Source organism: Argiope bruennichi, chromosome 5 (genome assembly GCF_947563725.1).
Source record: "Argiope bruennichi chromosome 5, qqArgBrue1.1, whole genome shotgun sequence".
NCBI lineage: Eukaryota > Metazoa > Arthropoda > Arachnida > Araneae > Araneidae > Argiope > Argiope bruennichi.
Genome location: NC_079155.1, coordinates 10,108,854 through 10,126,599, shown reverse-complemented (window position 1 = coordinate 10,126,599; position 17,746 = coordinate 10,108,854). Strand labels below are relative to the sequence as shown.

The window sequence follows — 17,746 nt, the reverse complement described above, 5'->3', positions numbered from 1 at the left end:
CTGTAATAACTTCGAGATGATTCATATCATATTTCAAATGTTTTTTTAATAGAATCTTAAACTTTAATATTATCCAGTTTAAATCATAAATTTTAAAAACATATCAAACTTTAAAAATATCGATACCAAATGCTAAATTTAAAGTAAAATAGGCTAAATTTAAAGTAAAAATAAAATGATAATTCAAAATATGTAGGTCAAAAAATCATTCTTTTTCTTCAATATTTTATAGAATTTCTTTAGCATAAAAAGATTTTGCAGGTATTTTTAAAGAAATATGCTGTAGAATTATGCATAAATACAATTCAAATTTAAATCACATTTCAAAAATGTTATATTCATCTAGAATACGCAAATTATATATAAAATGTATAATAATACATATATTACAGTAGTTTGGCACAGGGTTTTGCGTATATTATGAAGTATATTCTTACAAGCAGCTGATTGCATGCATACTTTTGTATGCAGTTTATCTTTTAACAGTTCGGATTTGCTACAAATTTTAAATAAATCTTCAGAATTTTTCAAAACATTCACCATCTTTACAAAAGATGTTCAGGCGCTAATCCATTTTTTTCACTAATCATCAGTTATTTTCCTCATACGTGAAAATTTGAGATACTACCTCTAGCGTGGTTAATTTACCCTCGACGTTTGCCTTGTTCAACTTGAACAAGGCTGATCAAAATTGTTCCGATGAACACAAGTAGCAATGATGCTGCAATTGCACCTTCTGTTACCGGCAAAATTTGTCCAATCTCACCAGTACTGGCAACAAAGATATCAAAAGAATGTATACAGTCACTTTATTAGTTCTTTCTGAACTGGATTCTGCTTCTTCCTCTGAAGAAACTGTAAATAAAATAATGAATGAACTATAAAATAATTCAATAAAATAATGAAACTCTAATGAAGGGTAAATTCATGGCACTAAGAAATTTATCGAATGCATTTAAAATTTTTAATCACATTTTAATAAATTAAATCAATATACTCCTTTATTCAGATTATTTTTGAATCTATTGTAATCAGGTTATTCCTATAAAATAATTTAATATAAAAAAGGTTTATATTTTCTGTTCAATATTAAAAGGCTAATGCACGATGAATTTAAAAAAAAATTATATTCATATTAATCTCATAAGATTAGGTAAAATATTTTTTTTAAAGATTGTTGAGATAGCCATAGCCTTGTTAAGATAGGCATTTCCATTTAAAATTCTGTAACATACGAGGAAAAGTATATTGGAGATATGTTAAAGAGGCTTGGTGAAATACATATTTTATTGCTTCGAAATGCACAAAGTAATCAGTAATAAAATTAATTGCTTCTGTAACTTATCTTTTATTATTTTAAGCTGTTTAAACAATAAAAGAAAGGTAAACAATTAATAAAAAATAAATTTTCAAAATTGCGCATAATTATTATCTACAACAAGGATAACTATTACCATATAATAATAAGACATATTTCTCCAGTGTCTAAAATGATAATCGGTGAAATTATAATATAAAACTTAATACTGCAGTTAAAAACTTCGATATTTAATGGGATCTTTTGGCAGCTTTCATAAGAAAAATTTTAAAAATTTTATAATTCTTATAATATGAATATTTTTAATGGTCCCTTTTAGAAATGTAAAAATAATTTTAAACTTTGAAAATAAAATCCTAAATTAACTTGAGAGAAATATATTTACATTGTTTATTTTTATCTGTAGCGAGTATGAATTGTTTAATTTTGGGTAAAAGTAAAGTAAATGAAATATATTATTTTAGGGACATTAGTTAGTTAAAATACTAAATATCCTGTAAAGGTGTAAAACTCAAATTTTAAGGATTTTATATTAGTTTAATTGAATACAATGTAAAGAAATATAGATAATGAAAATATTTAAATGGTAATGTTCAATACATTTGTGCAATTTGAATCAGACAAATTTAAATAATCAACTGCGGATACGATTTAGAAAATATAAACCTTAGAATTTGAAGAGATTTTGAGATTGTTATTTATTAAGTTAAATGCCAAGATGTCAGGATTTCCCATTTTTCAAAAAAAGAATCCAACTTGAACTTAAACGAAATTTATAAGCCAATACAATGAATAGATTATTTGTTTTGCATTTCCTACGAAAAATGAATTTTTCTCAAATAACTTCAATGGAACTTAATCTTTCCAAAAAGATATTTTCATCTCACAAAAAGACCGAAATTGAAAATATGACTTAAGAAAATTAGGAATTGCAAAATAAACTCGAAATGCGAAGTGTCTTATATACAGTTTCATTTGTGTATGTCGATTTGATTTTATAAAAATTTTCTATTCAATAATGTTCTAATTCTAGATGTTGACTGAAAGAAAGATATTCAATAACAATAAAAAAGTTATGCATGTCTGAATATAAACTAAACGTAAATGTACTCGGATTCATTTAAATGAAATAAACTAAAAAGTGGAAATTTGTCTATTATTACAAACATTAGAAAGCAATAAATCTTTTCTTTGAATGAGATTCGCTTTATCTTTATGATATAATGTATAAGGGCGTAGAAAGCATATATTTCTATTTCAAATATGTTTACAGGATTTGCAGAAGTTTTATAATAAGAAGTATTTCTTTATTATTTCCAGATCATATGTCTAAAAAATAACTATTTTTATAGTCTGAAGAATTTGCTTTTATATTTATACTGAAATTGTCCTTTTCAATTATAAACAAAATATGATCTTACCTTCCCATACTTTTATTAGAAAAAAATTGGATGTAACAAATTGTAGAATAACAATTAAGTTATTTTTTTTACAATATACCCCAAATCGATCCAAGTTTTCTTTACAAAAGAAGTATAGGAAGGTATGATTTTTTGCTTATTATTAAAAATTATAATTTCAATATAAATATAAAAAAAATTCTTTTGACTATTAAAATATTTATTTTTTTGAAAATAAGATCTGAAAATTATAATTTAAAACATCTATTTCTGTGAGGAAAATGAAAATAAATTTTATTTCTGGCTTTTGTATGTAGATTTATGCAAAAGGAAGAGTTTACCTGAATTTTTGTCTAATTGGTATTATTGTTTGCTTTTCTATAGATTAAAATATATATATATATGAATAATAATGATATTTATTTGAATAAAATACATCGGAATTTAGTAGAATTATAAAACAAACTTTATTTCATGATATTTTATAACTGCTTTACAATTTTTTTTCTTTATTAATTAATTTTTTACATACATTTTAAAATATACTGTATTGTTCTTTATTTTGCTTAGTTCGTTGCAGCTTCGACTTGACATTCTCGTTATTTTGATAGTTTCTCTGTATGTGTAATCATTCACTTGTGCTTAATTGCTATTTTTAAATGCTTATAGTTGATGATAAAATTTGAGTTTATACTATTTGTTGCTCAAATAATTTAAGATAATTTAGGTATTTATTAAAGTAACTGCAGCTACGAAATCTTTATATGACTATAAAGTATAGTAGATGATGAGATTTGTTTAAAATGATTGACATACCTCTGCCGTGACCATATTTCTGTTGCTTGCCTGGCGAATTCATGCTATCTCTTCTTATGATTTCTGTTACTAATGTCCGATATTCCGTTGTTAAAGACACTGAAAAAAAAGAGATTTTTATTAGGGTTCAAATATATTGTAACAATAATAGCCTACATAATATTACTCATATGATATTTACTACATAAATTAATTCCTATTTTAATTATTTGCAGATTTTTACTTAGATAATTATGCGGAAAAATTCACAACCACGTTTTCCATGTAAAATAAAGTCCATTTCAAGATATTTGATGGAAAATAGAAAAATATACTATATCGTAAGGTTTAACATTTGTTTTCGATGTCAGTACTGATTTTTTAATCAGAAAAACTATGCAAAGCACCAGAAAGTTCAAAAATTCATTGATAGATCTGCCCAATGTTTTAAATGTTGCAAAGAGTGGCCTGGAGAATGCAATATTTGCTAAGGTTATTAGCATATTATATATATATATATATATATATATATATATATATATATATATATATATATATATATATATATATATATATATATATATATATATAATTTTAAATTTTTTCTAGCTGACAAAAAAGTTTTGGAGCTCGAATGATTTTGTGATTTAAAAAAAAACAATCCCCAAAACCATTTAAAAAAACCATCGCTTTTCTGAAAATTGACGATTGCGTAATATAATAGTCACGTAATCATTCCAAACCAGTTTAAACCGATCTTTCACAAATAAAAATCTATGTCCTCGAGAAAAAGTTTTGGAGCTAGAACGGGTAGAGGGGGAAAAAAAAATCATCGTTTTCTAAATGTCGACACATGCTAATCTGATAGTCACTTGATTGTTTCAAACCGGTTTAGTTGCTGCCAGAATTTTTTTCACGAAAAAAACTCTGGCGTCAAGAAAAAATTTTACAATTCGTTTGATTTTGAGATGGTCAAAACCATCGCTTTTCTAAATGTTGGTGATAGCGAAATGTGAGTCTTACTAGAAGTGAATTTTACTAGAATTGAAATGGTTAGAATATTATTTACAGATTCAGAATCAAAATTCGGTTGAAACATATTTTCAGCTGTTCTATGAAATGTGCATTTGGATATTTACTATATTTCCTTTCTACAATCTGAGTATTAAATAATTTCGACTTTTTAATTTTCAGTCTATATCTCTAACGATTTTTACTATACATACAAATAAATTCAAATAATTTGGAAATAAATAAGCACGTTTATCATATGGAACAATTTAAAAGTTTTCTGCTAAACTGAATAGAATAATTAGAAAAAAAAGTATCTTAATTGCTCTTAGAAAGAAGATCAACATGGGATTAAGCATTTATCTGAATATTTGAGAGAGAGGATGGCAAATATATAAGTTTTGAATAACGGGATACAAAATAGGAGACATTATAAAAACTGAAAGGAAATGCTAGGTCAATGCACTCAGTGTTTGGGAACACAATTAATCCAATGCAGGTTATATAGCAAAAATATAAATAAAGGTTAAATATGAGTAGGGTATAAATATTAATACTGATATTAATTTAAATTATTCATAAAGTATATAATAGATATCAAAAAGGGAGAAAATATTGCTTATAGCTATAAAATATATAATAAAATTTAATTTTTGATATAAACTACATACTTTTGAAGTTATGAAGATATAATAACTTTATGCTCTATCATCTTGCTTGTATTACTTTTACGTAAGGTCATTCCAATATCAATTCATACAGTTTATATATTTATTTTGAAATTAGTTTTGTTTCATCAGTTTTTAATTCTAATAGGGTTATTTTTAGGAAATAGAATCTATATTAAAATTTTGTATGGACAAAAGAAATAAAAAATTTACCCTCCAATCCAACGTGAATTGTAATGATGTAAGGGTCTCCGAAACTTCGCTGTCTGTCCTTATTTTAATTTCTTAACAATTTAAATTTATAGATAGTAAATTTGAAATATGAAAAATCTGATTATGCCAGAAACATAATTTTGCCAATATTCATTTCTGTATCATAGCATTTTTAAAGAAATAAAAAAAATGAAATAAGGGTTAAACACAAATAATACTAGAATTTCATTCATTTTAACTTGTGAAATTTAACTTACGGCATTTTCAAGATACAAACAAATTAATTTTCATCCTTTTTTAGATGAACAAATTAAACCATTAAGGAAATGTGAAGGAATTGAAACGCACAGATAAAGTTCAGAAATAATAAAAATTATATTTTTCATTATGAATTTTCAATATTATTTCATTTCTAAAGTTGATTTGTAATTTTCGCTTTTTTTTTATGTCCATTAATTTTGAATTACTTTTTTCGAACTATCCCCTATGATGCTTCTTCATTCTCAGACTTTCTAAAAACTTGTATATAAGGAACTTTTAATTTACCCTTTTCTTTTATACGAGTTCATATTTTAAAAGGACCTGTTGGTATTCCATCCATTGTAATTTTAAATTAGGAGGCATGCTCCACACAATTGTATTCTGAAAATAAAAGGCTTAACTAATATGAACCCTATAACCTTAACACGTAAGTCTTACTTTTCAAACGAAAAGTATTAATATGAAATTTCTAGTAGAACGAATACAAAATACTTCAAAAATAACAAATAACCTCTTCAGATTTTAACAAAATATCCGTTTTACCAACTTTCCTTTCCATGCCAGCCACTTTTCTATCCATACGTTTTTATTTTCATCCTCATAAAGCTTCTGAATCATAGAAACCGTTTGTACCGTCCATCTTTTCAATAAATAACGCATCAGCCTTCCTTGAAAGGCTCATAGGTGACCTGAAAATTCATTTCCATGAATATGCAAATTATACCACGGGGAAAAGCGCCTCAGCTCGTAACTCTTGGAGAAGGACCTTACGCATGATAATTATTATTCCGGGTGAACCTAATGAATATATAATCAGTTCCCTTTAACTTCGAAATCCATTCGGAAAAGAATTTTTCCTTAACTCACCTGTTATTACTTTCCTCGTTGGATAGGTTAGCAGCTCTTCGGTGACAGCTTTGGGAGGAAGAGGAGTTGGGATCACCAGGCCTGCAAAACATCAAGAAGAGATGTTATGAGTTTTCAAAGAGGAGGAGAAAATGGGCTTCAAACTTTTGCCTACAGTCAGTTTAGATTGAAGAATTGGAAGAGGTTAGAAAGGTTAAATTTTGTTATGAATAAGAAACGTGTTGTTGTTCAATGAATAACTCTACATTTTAGAGCATTCCGGGAATGTCTTTCTTTAAGTTTAAATATTCGATAGTGTACAGGTTAAGTAATCAATACTCTAAAATAATAAAAGAATTTTCATTTTCTTTCACATTTTTCAAACTATATTATGTCACCTTATCTTATATGGAACTTTTACTTCCAAGTTTGAGGGAATGAAGTGGAAGAATTAATAAATCTTTAACGACTGTTATGGTTTAGTAATGCGTTGTTGAATAAATCAGTAAATTGTTGGGAAACTAATGCATTAATTACAAGTAAGCACAATAATTGAGAAAAAAACTAATAATAGGTTTGAATGTCACCAATTTGTAATTTTCGTATAAAGTGTAAAAATATGGAATGTTTACACCTTTTAGTATATAACAAAGGAGATGCAAATTAAAATAAACAAATATTCCTTCAATTTTACTGAAGCTATACTAGAATCATAATGATGAAGAATTCAAATTCTATATAAATTATAAAATGTATTTATTTAAAAATAAAAATCAGTATTATTTGCTTATTCTCTTAGAATATTGAGATGGCTGCACTCAAAATTCCGGCATCTGAATTTCCCTGTTAGAAATTATGACTCTTAAATTGACTAAATCTTTGTTATTATATTAAATATGAACTTGAAATTTATACGAAAATTATTATCTTTTTCTGCTCCTGCATTTGAATTTTTTTTTATATATAAAGCGCTTTGAATTAAATATACTCATATACTTTATCAGATTAAAGTTAATAAATATAAATTAGGAAAAGTTGAAATATAACTAAACCATTATACATACTGGGTGAGTGGATATAGGAGAAACTAAATTAAATAACATGAAAACAAATCAAATTTTTAACAAACTATTAATTTTTTTAATTAATTTAAAATAAGATAACTCTCAAAATTTTCCAAATGAAAAGTTTTGTTAAGAGTAAAAGTTTGTTTTCCTCTTTTTTTATTGGAAATTATTTTTTATCGGATTTAAAAGAAACGAAATCTGAATAATAATAATTTCAAGATAAAAATGAAATCCAAAATATGCAATACGAAAATCTGTTGTCGCTCGATTTATAAAATGAATTCATCTAAAGCAAGTTCTAAAAATATTTCAATGAACAAAATTAATCAAATGAAATAGAAAGTAATGTATTCAATTTTGTTGAGTTAATTATAAAACTTGATTATATTTTAAATATAATGTATTACAACAAAACTGAGAGAAAGTGAACTTTATTTTGGGGTCACGGTATTTAAGGAATCAATCAAGATTAACATTACTAATCATAGATGGGAGGAAATATAATGTGATTAAAATACAATACGAAACAATGCTTTCAATTTCATTTAAATTATAATAATAAAAAAAATGTATTCCAAATGATAAAACATAAAAATAAATTACAAAAATTTATTTAATTTAAGGAAATATCTTTTGACCATTTGATATAATTTAAACAGCAATATTTTTTTAAATTTAAGATTACTTGAAAAACATTTTTAATGCAAAGATATTTTCAGAAGATATAACAGGAAACACCAGAAACTAGATAAAATTTTAATTCATTGAAGTTTTAATTAATTTCTAGACTCTATAGAATTGAAAGAATTTTTCTCTAGCACACTTATAACAAATTCACTTGTTCTCTACTTTTTATGTATACAAATAACTCATTATTTTAATAGTCTGCATGAATATTTAAAGAGAGATAATTTATCAGCAATGATTTTCTGGATGTTTTATTGTCAAATTATATAGCTTTTTAAGCTTGCTTAAATATTCAGTTGTGTTAGCTAAAAAAACTATAGGAGTATGTCCGAAATTTAAACAAATTGTGTAAATTCAGTGATTCTAGTTAATCTATGAGAAGAGGCATAATAAATGTCTAAATTAATTAGTGCAATTGAATGAAAAATTAAAACAGAAATATATTTTAATTTCATGCAATTACATATAGAAATAATTAGTCATCTTATCAAAGAAAAGGGGAAATAAAAAATTCATGAACTATTATAATCCTACCACTGATTATTGACCAACTATTTAAAATAAAGATTTTGGTAGTTCCTTTCTGTGCAGCTCTCAAATTTAATCAGCTAAGCTGTGATTATTTAAATTTTATTATCTATTCATTAACAATCATATCTCAGCTTTTAAAAACAAACTAATAAGTATAATCTGAAATATATAGTTAACTCTTTGAGACAGAAAACAGATTCAAGAAGATAGTATATTCAAACATAATTTCCTGGGTCCCAGACATTTATTTCACTGCTTATTCAAAAATCATTCAGTATTATCTTAGAAAAATAGAATGTAAGAAACCTTAATCCTGTATTGATTTCAGTTAAAAAAATGTGACATGTAGAATATAAATTTATAATTATTAATGATAAAATATCCATTAAAACAATACGTATTATGCCTAAAATTCATATATGAAATAATTCAAAATAAAATGATGATTAAATGATTTCATATAAGTGAAATTGCCAATATATATAGTGATTGATAACTGAGATAACATTATAATGCCCTATTCATTTCTATTTATCTTGAAAATCACTTGTATTATAACTTCCTTTATTATAAGTTCTAGTACTTCATATAGCAAATGAATCGAACAAAAAATGACATCGAACATTTCAATCACATTTAATAAAATATTACTAATATACACAATGTTTGCAACTTATCATAAAATAAATGATAATTAAATTTTTATAACCAATTAAGCAAATGTCATATTAAGATTTAAATTCAAGCAATTTATGAAACCAGATATATTGCACAAAATATGATATAATTAATGATTATGAAGAGAATGACTCTTACGATATAGTTTAATGGATCCTTGAGTTTCACTAATCGTGTTTTTCGCAACACATTGATAAGATCCATAATCTTCCGGCTGCAAATTTCGGATAGTCAGCTTCATGTATGTTTTGTATGAGTTTCTGGTGATGTGTGGATGATATCTGGTGCTCTTGGAAACGACAGCTTCATCGTCTCGCAGCCAGTAGTTGTCAGAGGTAGGATGGGCTTCAGTCAAGCATTCCAGATATACATCAGTACCGACAGGTGCACCAACTAATTGGTTTTGTATCCATATAAGAGGAGGAACTGGAACAGCAAATATAGAATTATTTAAAAGTGATGACATTAACAATAACAGTATATAGATTCGAATCGCAATTGAGATACATATTAGCAAAATGATATTCTCAGAATTGATTCCTTTATCTTTAAATAAAAAAAACCTACTATGCACTATAGCTACGATAGAATATATATATAAAAAATGAATCTAATATCGTTGCAACTCTCAGATATGTAACGCAGCTAGTAAAAAATATAAAGCATTTACTATGTATAATTGAAATTTAATTTTTATTAAAAGCAGTAAAAGCTAATTTTTTTCTATTAAATATGAAAAATATTAATAAACAAATTTCAAACAAAAAATAAAAGATAAAAATTTCTATATCTTGTTTGCTTTGAGCAGCAAGTGCTGTTACTATCGAATATAGTTCTTACTTAAATTACTTATTCATATTTCAATTGGTGTAATTCAATTGGCTAATTGAGGATGAAATCGAGAAAAAGCGGACAGAGAGATTTTTTTTCAGATAGCTTCTCACATCAGGGACACCTCAAAAATGAGGATGAGAAGCCTCCGGTATGGTGGTTGATACTTGCTATCCTGATGGGTACATAAATGGTGGGGATCAGTTATCTCCTCTCGATGGAGGGATGTACTTCCTATGGGAAAGGTTGTATCATGGCCGGTGATGGCCCTTAGGACTCAACCATAGTTCCCGCCAGTGTTGTTTTCATTCCGATCCGATCAATCCGATTTTCTAATGTGTCTTCGGCAGGTCGGATTAGACTGTTAGGGTTTATCAAACAGCTTCATACAATTAAGTAATATACGATAAATCAATCAATGGTGCGCAGTATGAATCGCACTAGATTCATCACGAATAGTAAAACACAGTAAGTTAGATATACAATTCAAAAAAAAAGATGAATGAATATTAAAAATTTCATTATGAATATTATGTCACAATGAAATACTACTTAGATTTACATGTACCCATAGAAATCTCAAGATATTTTAGGTTGAATCAAGTCCTATTTCAATAGGACTTATATTTAGAGTTGATAACTAGGATTTGTCATTATATCTTTTTAAAGCAAACATTCAAATAATACGTGATGCTTATGCTTTTATTTATTTTGTAAATATACTAAAGATACTATTCATTTCTTTTTTCATTTTTAACTAAATATATTGCATTTTTTTTATTTTTCAAAATCGTAAAATGAGTATTTCTGAAAGGTTAAATTCTAGATATAAAAGCTTCCCCTTCCTTTCCTATTTTTCAAATGTTTATTAAATTTCATATTAATTCAACAAAAAATTATATCTGCAATAAAAAAGTTTTTCTAAGATGAAGTATTTTCATTTCGTTGAAGAAATAAAAATGTAATAACAGAGTCTGAAAAACATGATTTAAATTAATGATGAATTGGAAAGTAAGTGAGTTAAAATAAATATGAAATATTTTATCATGAAAATGATATTAGATTGGAAAAAATACATTCCTGATTCAAGCTACTTAAATCTTTCTTTTCATTTATTTTTTTCCGTTTATATGTAAAATCTTTATCAATGTGTTATTTACTGTTTTTCTCCAAATCATGTTTGCTTTCAAATTTGAATCTAAAATTATACTTTATTTACTTTTGATTTAAATTTTTGGGAAGAGAAAATTATATTTAACTTCGAAATCTAGGCATCGAAATAATTTCATTTCGAGCAGTGAAACCTAATTCTGTTTAAATTGACAAATTGTAAAAACAAATATCTTCCAATATAAATGGAAAATGAAATAAACCATATATATTGAAAAACTTTACTGAAATACAGTTTTCCACGTGATGACACTGTTTTTAAAATGAATTTTATATTAAATTTTCTTAAAAAAGATAGAAATATATTAAAAAAGTTTTATTTTACTCAAATGCTGATAAAAATTATATATTCAAAGTCTTGCAGGACAATTCAAACGCATCAACTTAGTTCTATTTAATATGTTTACTGGAGTAAATTGGAATCTTTTTCTCTCGCAAAAGCAGTAAATTAATCATTTTAATACAAAGCAAGACGAAAATGAAACTGAGTTTATTTCAAGAAGCAAGCATTTTCTTTCAAAAGAAGTGACATCGGAAGTGACACCACACCTGTTACTTTTCACGCTCCTCCTTGATGAAAGAAATGAAATGCCTCAAGCTACGTAGGAAAAAAAAGAACCCCCATTTTCTCGAATTTTACAAACATTATTATCTATCCTTTCATCTGGAAAAAGAAAGAGATCTCTTTTTGTTGTTATGATAAGTTGTTATCAATATTCATTGATAATGCAAATGCTTAACGTTGTAAAAGCGGATCAGAAAACCTTTCTAAGAAAAATGAATTTCATCGCAGATTTTCAGAAAGGAATCCATTTAGTTTATATCTCATAGAAGTTGTGAGATTAAGCAAAGAATTTGAAGCTTCGAAAGAAATCATTTTTTCGCTTTATTGCTGTACTCTTCTCTTTCATAAGCGAAAGCAAACTCAATTCTGCAAGATTGTAATCTTCCGCAGATAATAAACTATTTTCATTTTGAAAATTTCAAAGTAAGTCTGTCATTTTTTTTTCATAACAGGATACTAAAAAGTGGATGATTTGAAATGACACAAAAACAAGTCAAATCTTATAATCTTAGAAATGTCTTTAAGAAGCTTTTTTCAAACGGCAACAGATTAAATTTTTTGGACTCGAATCCAAGTGTCAAAGATAGTCAGTTTATAGATCAACACCATAAGGCGTCTTAAAATTGTTTTAGAAAAACAGATATGAACATGTATAGTTGTTTAGTATCTGAAACACAATCAACGATTTTTAGATAATTGAAAACATGGCTTTTAAAAATATCGTATAATATAAAGATGAGTCACTGATTTGCAAAATGTCATTTAAATTCTAACATTACATTCCTTACAACGAATCTGAAAAAAAAATAGAATTTCCTTTTAATAGATTTAATAACTTTGTCAGTGGTCTGTTCTTTCTTAAAAATGGAAAATTTTATGCTGAACAATTTTTTAGTAAATTAAAGTTAATTTTAATTGTTTGCGGATTTAAAAATTGTCACATTACTGGCGACTTTATATGTTCATCCAGAGCGCATGTTTTTATTTATAACTTCTAATGCACTCACATATTCACATATGAACATGTAATTAAATTAAATATAGAAATAAATTAATATGATATAAACTTTTGAACTTTTATTATTTTACTTTGCTTAAACATGAAAAAAAAGAACCTTAAAATGCTAAAATATTGGTAATAGTATGAAAAATGCAAAAGATGCATCGATTTCTGAAATTAGGAACCTCCGGTATATTTTCAAACGTGAACAATTTTTATCATTTGTATACAACGAATTTTAGCACAAAACTTTTCTTATTATTTTCTACTTTACTTCTAGATTACTTAAATATAAAATTTAATGGAATTAATTAGAAACCAGAGTTAATTATCTTTAAAATTCCTTTCAATAAATTTCATTATTTTTATTGCTGTTTCTTAACTAAAATGTTTAATGAATGATATCGAAACATATATCTCGCAATCTAGCTATAAAAAATGTACAGGGATTTAGTGCTAAATTCTATAATATTGCACGAATCAAAAATTTTCTTGAAATATAAACCAAAATATAGATACATGTGTATTATTTAATTCTTCGACTTTTTATTGTAACGCCTCATTAAATGCTGTGACGGAATCTTTCGATACATTTCTCTTCAAATGAACATGTATTCGCTTAAATTTTACATGCTACAAAAAATATTGATAAACTATCATGATTTTTTTTATTTACAAATTCAATAAGAATCTGCTACATAATTAAATTTATTGCTGGATTCTACGCTAAAAACTTTCACAGCTATCATAATGTCATCATGCTAAATGCAGAATGAAGAAAGTGCCTGTAAACATTTTTGCTAATGGTGCTTGATGTGTCAAAAAACTATTAACAATCTCATGTTATCGAGTTAATGAATTTTTGTGAAAACTTTATTATTAATATCATGGTGGTGATTGAATGTATTTGAATAAAAATTTTATCAAAAATTCAGTTTTATTAAAAGTGCTAACTATTCATGTCGATAAGGTTCTCTTCTGTGAATGTTGCTGGCGTTGAATTTAATTTCAGTTATGTCTATTAAACATATTTTGGTATTTTTAATTCCTTCAAATAAGAATCTTTAAGAATTGAATTCACATTAAAGCCGTGTTTTAGTTACATGAAACATGTTATGTTTATTAATTTGTTTTCCGAAGAAATTAAATCTCTGATATCATACTTGATATTAATAACTTAATTTTATGGTTAATCTACTTGTAATGGCTCGTTTTCTTTAGTGGCTAGGTAACATCTATTTTTATTTCTCATATAAAAAACGAGTTCATTTTATTATTTCTCAACAATGAGAGGAAATTCTGGGTTTAAATATTTTAAAAACAATGAAAATGGTTTTAATCACTTCAACAATAAAATACATAAGTGAAAATTATGTACATTGAAATGGATGTCATTAAAATTATTCACTTTTTAAGTTGCTGTAAAAAAAAATTATATTCATGCTGTAATGCTTTTGAAAGTTTTTGAAGAAAAAACAAAAAAATCTAAATTTTAAATTGCATAAAATTTCAAAGATATGTATTTTTAAAGGTACATATTGCCATTTTCGAAACTATATTTTTAACATATTTGGAAGATATAGTTAAAACTGTTATGGTATTTTGAGTAACGATGTTTCGATAAAATACAAATTTTTATCAACAAAACAAAACAAAAATGGGCAGTATAAAATGGATAACAACAAAATGCAAATTTTTAATTGCATAAAATTTCAAAATATATATATATATATATATATATATATATATATATATATATATATATATATATATCTTTCAGGTACATATTCACATTTTCCAAAGTATATTTTTAATAGATTTGTAAGATGTAGACGAAATAGTTCTGGGCTGTTGAATAACGATGATCAGTGCAGATATTTAACAAAACAAAAAACTGCAATAAGAACAAAATGGAGAAATAAAAGGATGACAACAAAATGTATTTTTTTTAATTACATAAAATTTCAAAAAATAAATCCTTTTCAGAAACATATTCCCAAATTCCAAAGTAAATGTTTAATATATTTTGAAGATCTAGGTAAAATAGCTATTTTGTGCTGAGTACCGATGATTGGATGCACACATATTTTCCTTATAATTAGTGTGAATATATATATTTTACAAAATGTTTCAGGAAATGAAGAAAATAATGCACAATAATGCAATAGTGAGAACATCTGTAATGCAGTAATGCTTGTAATATTAATGCGATGCTTGTCATAATAATGCAATATCTGTAATAATGATGCAATATCTGTAATAATGATGCAATATCTGTAATAATAATGCAGTGTCTGTAATAATAATGCAATATCTGTAATATTAATGCGATGCTTGTCATAATAATGCAATATCTGTAATAATAATTCAATGTCTGTAATAATAATGCAATATCTGTAATAATAATGCAATGTCTGTAATAACAATGCAATATCTGTAATAATAATGCAATATCTGTAATAATAATTCAATGTCTGTAATAATAATGCAATGTATGTAATAATAATGCAATGTATGTAATAATAATGCAATGCCTGTAATAATAATGCAATGCAATGCAATAATACCTGCATACCTGCAATAAGAATCAAGTTATTGTATGGAGCATTTTTTTAAATTTAGATATTGGTTATTTATAAAAAAAAGATTTACAGCAATTGTGATAAGTTTAGGTGTACCAAACTAATATTTCAGTACAATTTAAAACCATTAAACTAATTATAACTATATATCTATCTCACTACACAGTCCCTAAAATGGCTCTGACCACACTAACTTTTATTTTTTGAAGCTACCTTTCCTTCATTTTTGTTTTAATTAAATTCAATAACATTTTCTCCATTAAGAAAGAAATTGGATTTCTTTCGTTGAGATCAATGAACATAAACATGGATGAATTAAATACACGTGTTGCAGCATCATCGTAACCGAGAAAATTACTTCCTCAAGAACCCTAAAGAAACACGTTTCGAAACCTCGTATTTCCTTCATTTAATTAGAAATAGTCCTGATCGGAAAGCTTTAGTACTGCTTCTCCTTCAAATACAAGAATGTCCAGTGGAGCCCATCTTTAGCTTAAGGAGGGGGGAGGACTTTTCGCATTAAGGGATTAAAGTCAATCGCAAGGCTATTCCGCCTTTTGAATAGGAGTGCAAATATTTGGTCTCGTGTTTGATAGAAAAAAAATTGGTTAACCTTAGTTGGAGTTGATATTTTTTTGTGTCTCCCTAAGGTACTCAGCCACTATCTGGCGATAAAATTATTTTAGGAAATCTTAAGAGGTTTCTGAGGTTTATCATTTTGCTCATATTATGTTTCTTTGACATGGACATTTATTTTTGATGGAGATTTATTCAGTGTCAAACATATTATTGTAGGTAAATGTAAGAAATAAAAAAAGATAATGTTTGCAGGAAGATTCATAAAATAAATTTCTAAGAGAAAAGGAAATATATATCAAAATAAAGTGTGAATTAAAAAAACTCAATGAATTGAAATAACTAGCTAAAAAACCAAAGTCAGATCCGTACAGTAGATTTTAAAGTGAAATTAATTCATTAACATATTGGTGCCTTAGATTTTTTCGATGAAAGTGACACCTAAGGCAAGTTATATATATTTTTTACATTGCATTGCTATTGTGCAAATTTAAGAGTGATTTTATATGGTAAAAACATTATTTTAGAATGATCAACATTTATTTATTGTTGAATTAATAAAAATATAAATTTTATTGATTGGAATAAAAAACAGTTGAAATCTTTCTACAATATTTTTTAATCCATACATAATTTCGGGAAAGAAGCTTTAATACATTATTAGACGATAAACAATTCTGTTGTCAGAGAAAATAAATATACTTAATGAATAATAAAGGCTATAAATAATGAAAATTCAATCAGAAAATCCAATTTTTCATATATTTTTACAATTATTAATCCAAAGTACATTGATGCATTCCTATTTTCATTTAATTATTTACTAAATTCACAAAAAATACATATATGATTTATCAGGTATTTTTTAACATTTGTTACGAATTTCATTCTTTTAGAGAAAAACATGTCTATAAAATAGAACAATATGTTACATACACATCTTTAATTATGCCCTAAATTTAGTTATTTGACCTAAAAAATTCTAATCTAAATCCGTATTTATAATAAATATAATCTATATTAATCTATATAAATCTATATTCATAATAAATTTGATTTGTTTAATCTTCAAATGAAAAATTATTGAAAACTGTAAGGTGAAAAATATTTATTTTTGTAAATATGATTCATCTATATAGAAACAGCAGAGTTGGCTGCAAAACAAAATACAAATACAAACTTAATGCAAATAATACATGATATAAATCAAAATACAGATTATAAAATCAAATACTTACATTTTACGTCTAAGTATATCCTTCGGCTAATTGCAGGGGGCACTTCATTATTCGCCAAGCATAAATAAGCAGCCATGTGCTCTCTGTTTACATTCAGGAATGTAAGTGTTTCATTTTTATACTCATAGACTGGAGAAAAAAAGAAATAAAGTTATAAAAGAATTTAAATCCTTATTCATAAAAAAAAAAAAAAAAAAAAAAAAAAAAAAAATTGCTACGTTTTATTTATAATTTGACTTGAAATTATTCTAGTCGTTTTTAAAAATATGTAGTAAAATGGAAATTTTTATATATTTTGATTTCTTCACA

At 25.6% G+C, this 17,746-nt stretch overlaps 1 protein-coding gene across 1 annotated transcript in view; it reads right to left on the bottom strand.

The window, feature by feature from the left end:
* Positions 1 to 348: 348 nt before the first annotated feature.
* LOC129969386 (limbic system-associated membrane protein-like) overlaps positions 349 to 17,746 on the bottom strand; it is a 240,595-nt gene continuing 223,197 nt past the window's right edge. The window contains exons 6-10 of the mRNA XM_056083947.1: positions 17,438 to 17,566; positions 9,614 to 9,901; positions 6,534 to 6,614; positions 3,535 to 3,633; positions 349 to 855 (exon numbers count right to left, since the gene is read on the bottom strand). Coding sequence (XP_055939922.1) covers positions 740 to 855; positions 3,535 to 3,633; positions 6,534 to 6,614; positions 9,614 to 9,901; positions 17,438 to 17,566 — 713 coding nt within the window. The 3' untranslated portion in view covers positions 349 to 739. The remainder of the gene's footprint in view (positions 856 to 3,534; positions 3,634 to 6,533; positions 6,615 to 9,613; positions 9,902 to 17,437; positions 17,567 to 17,746) is intronic.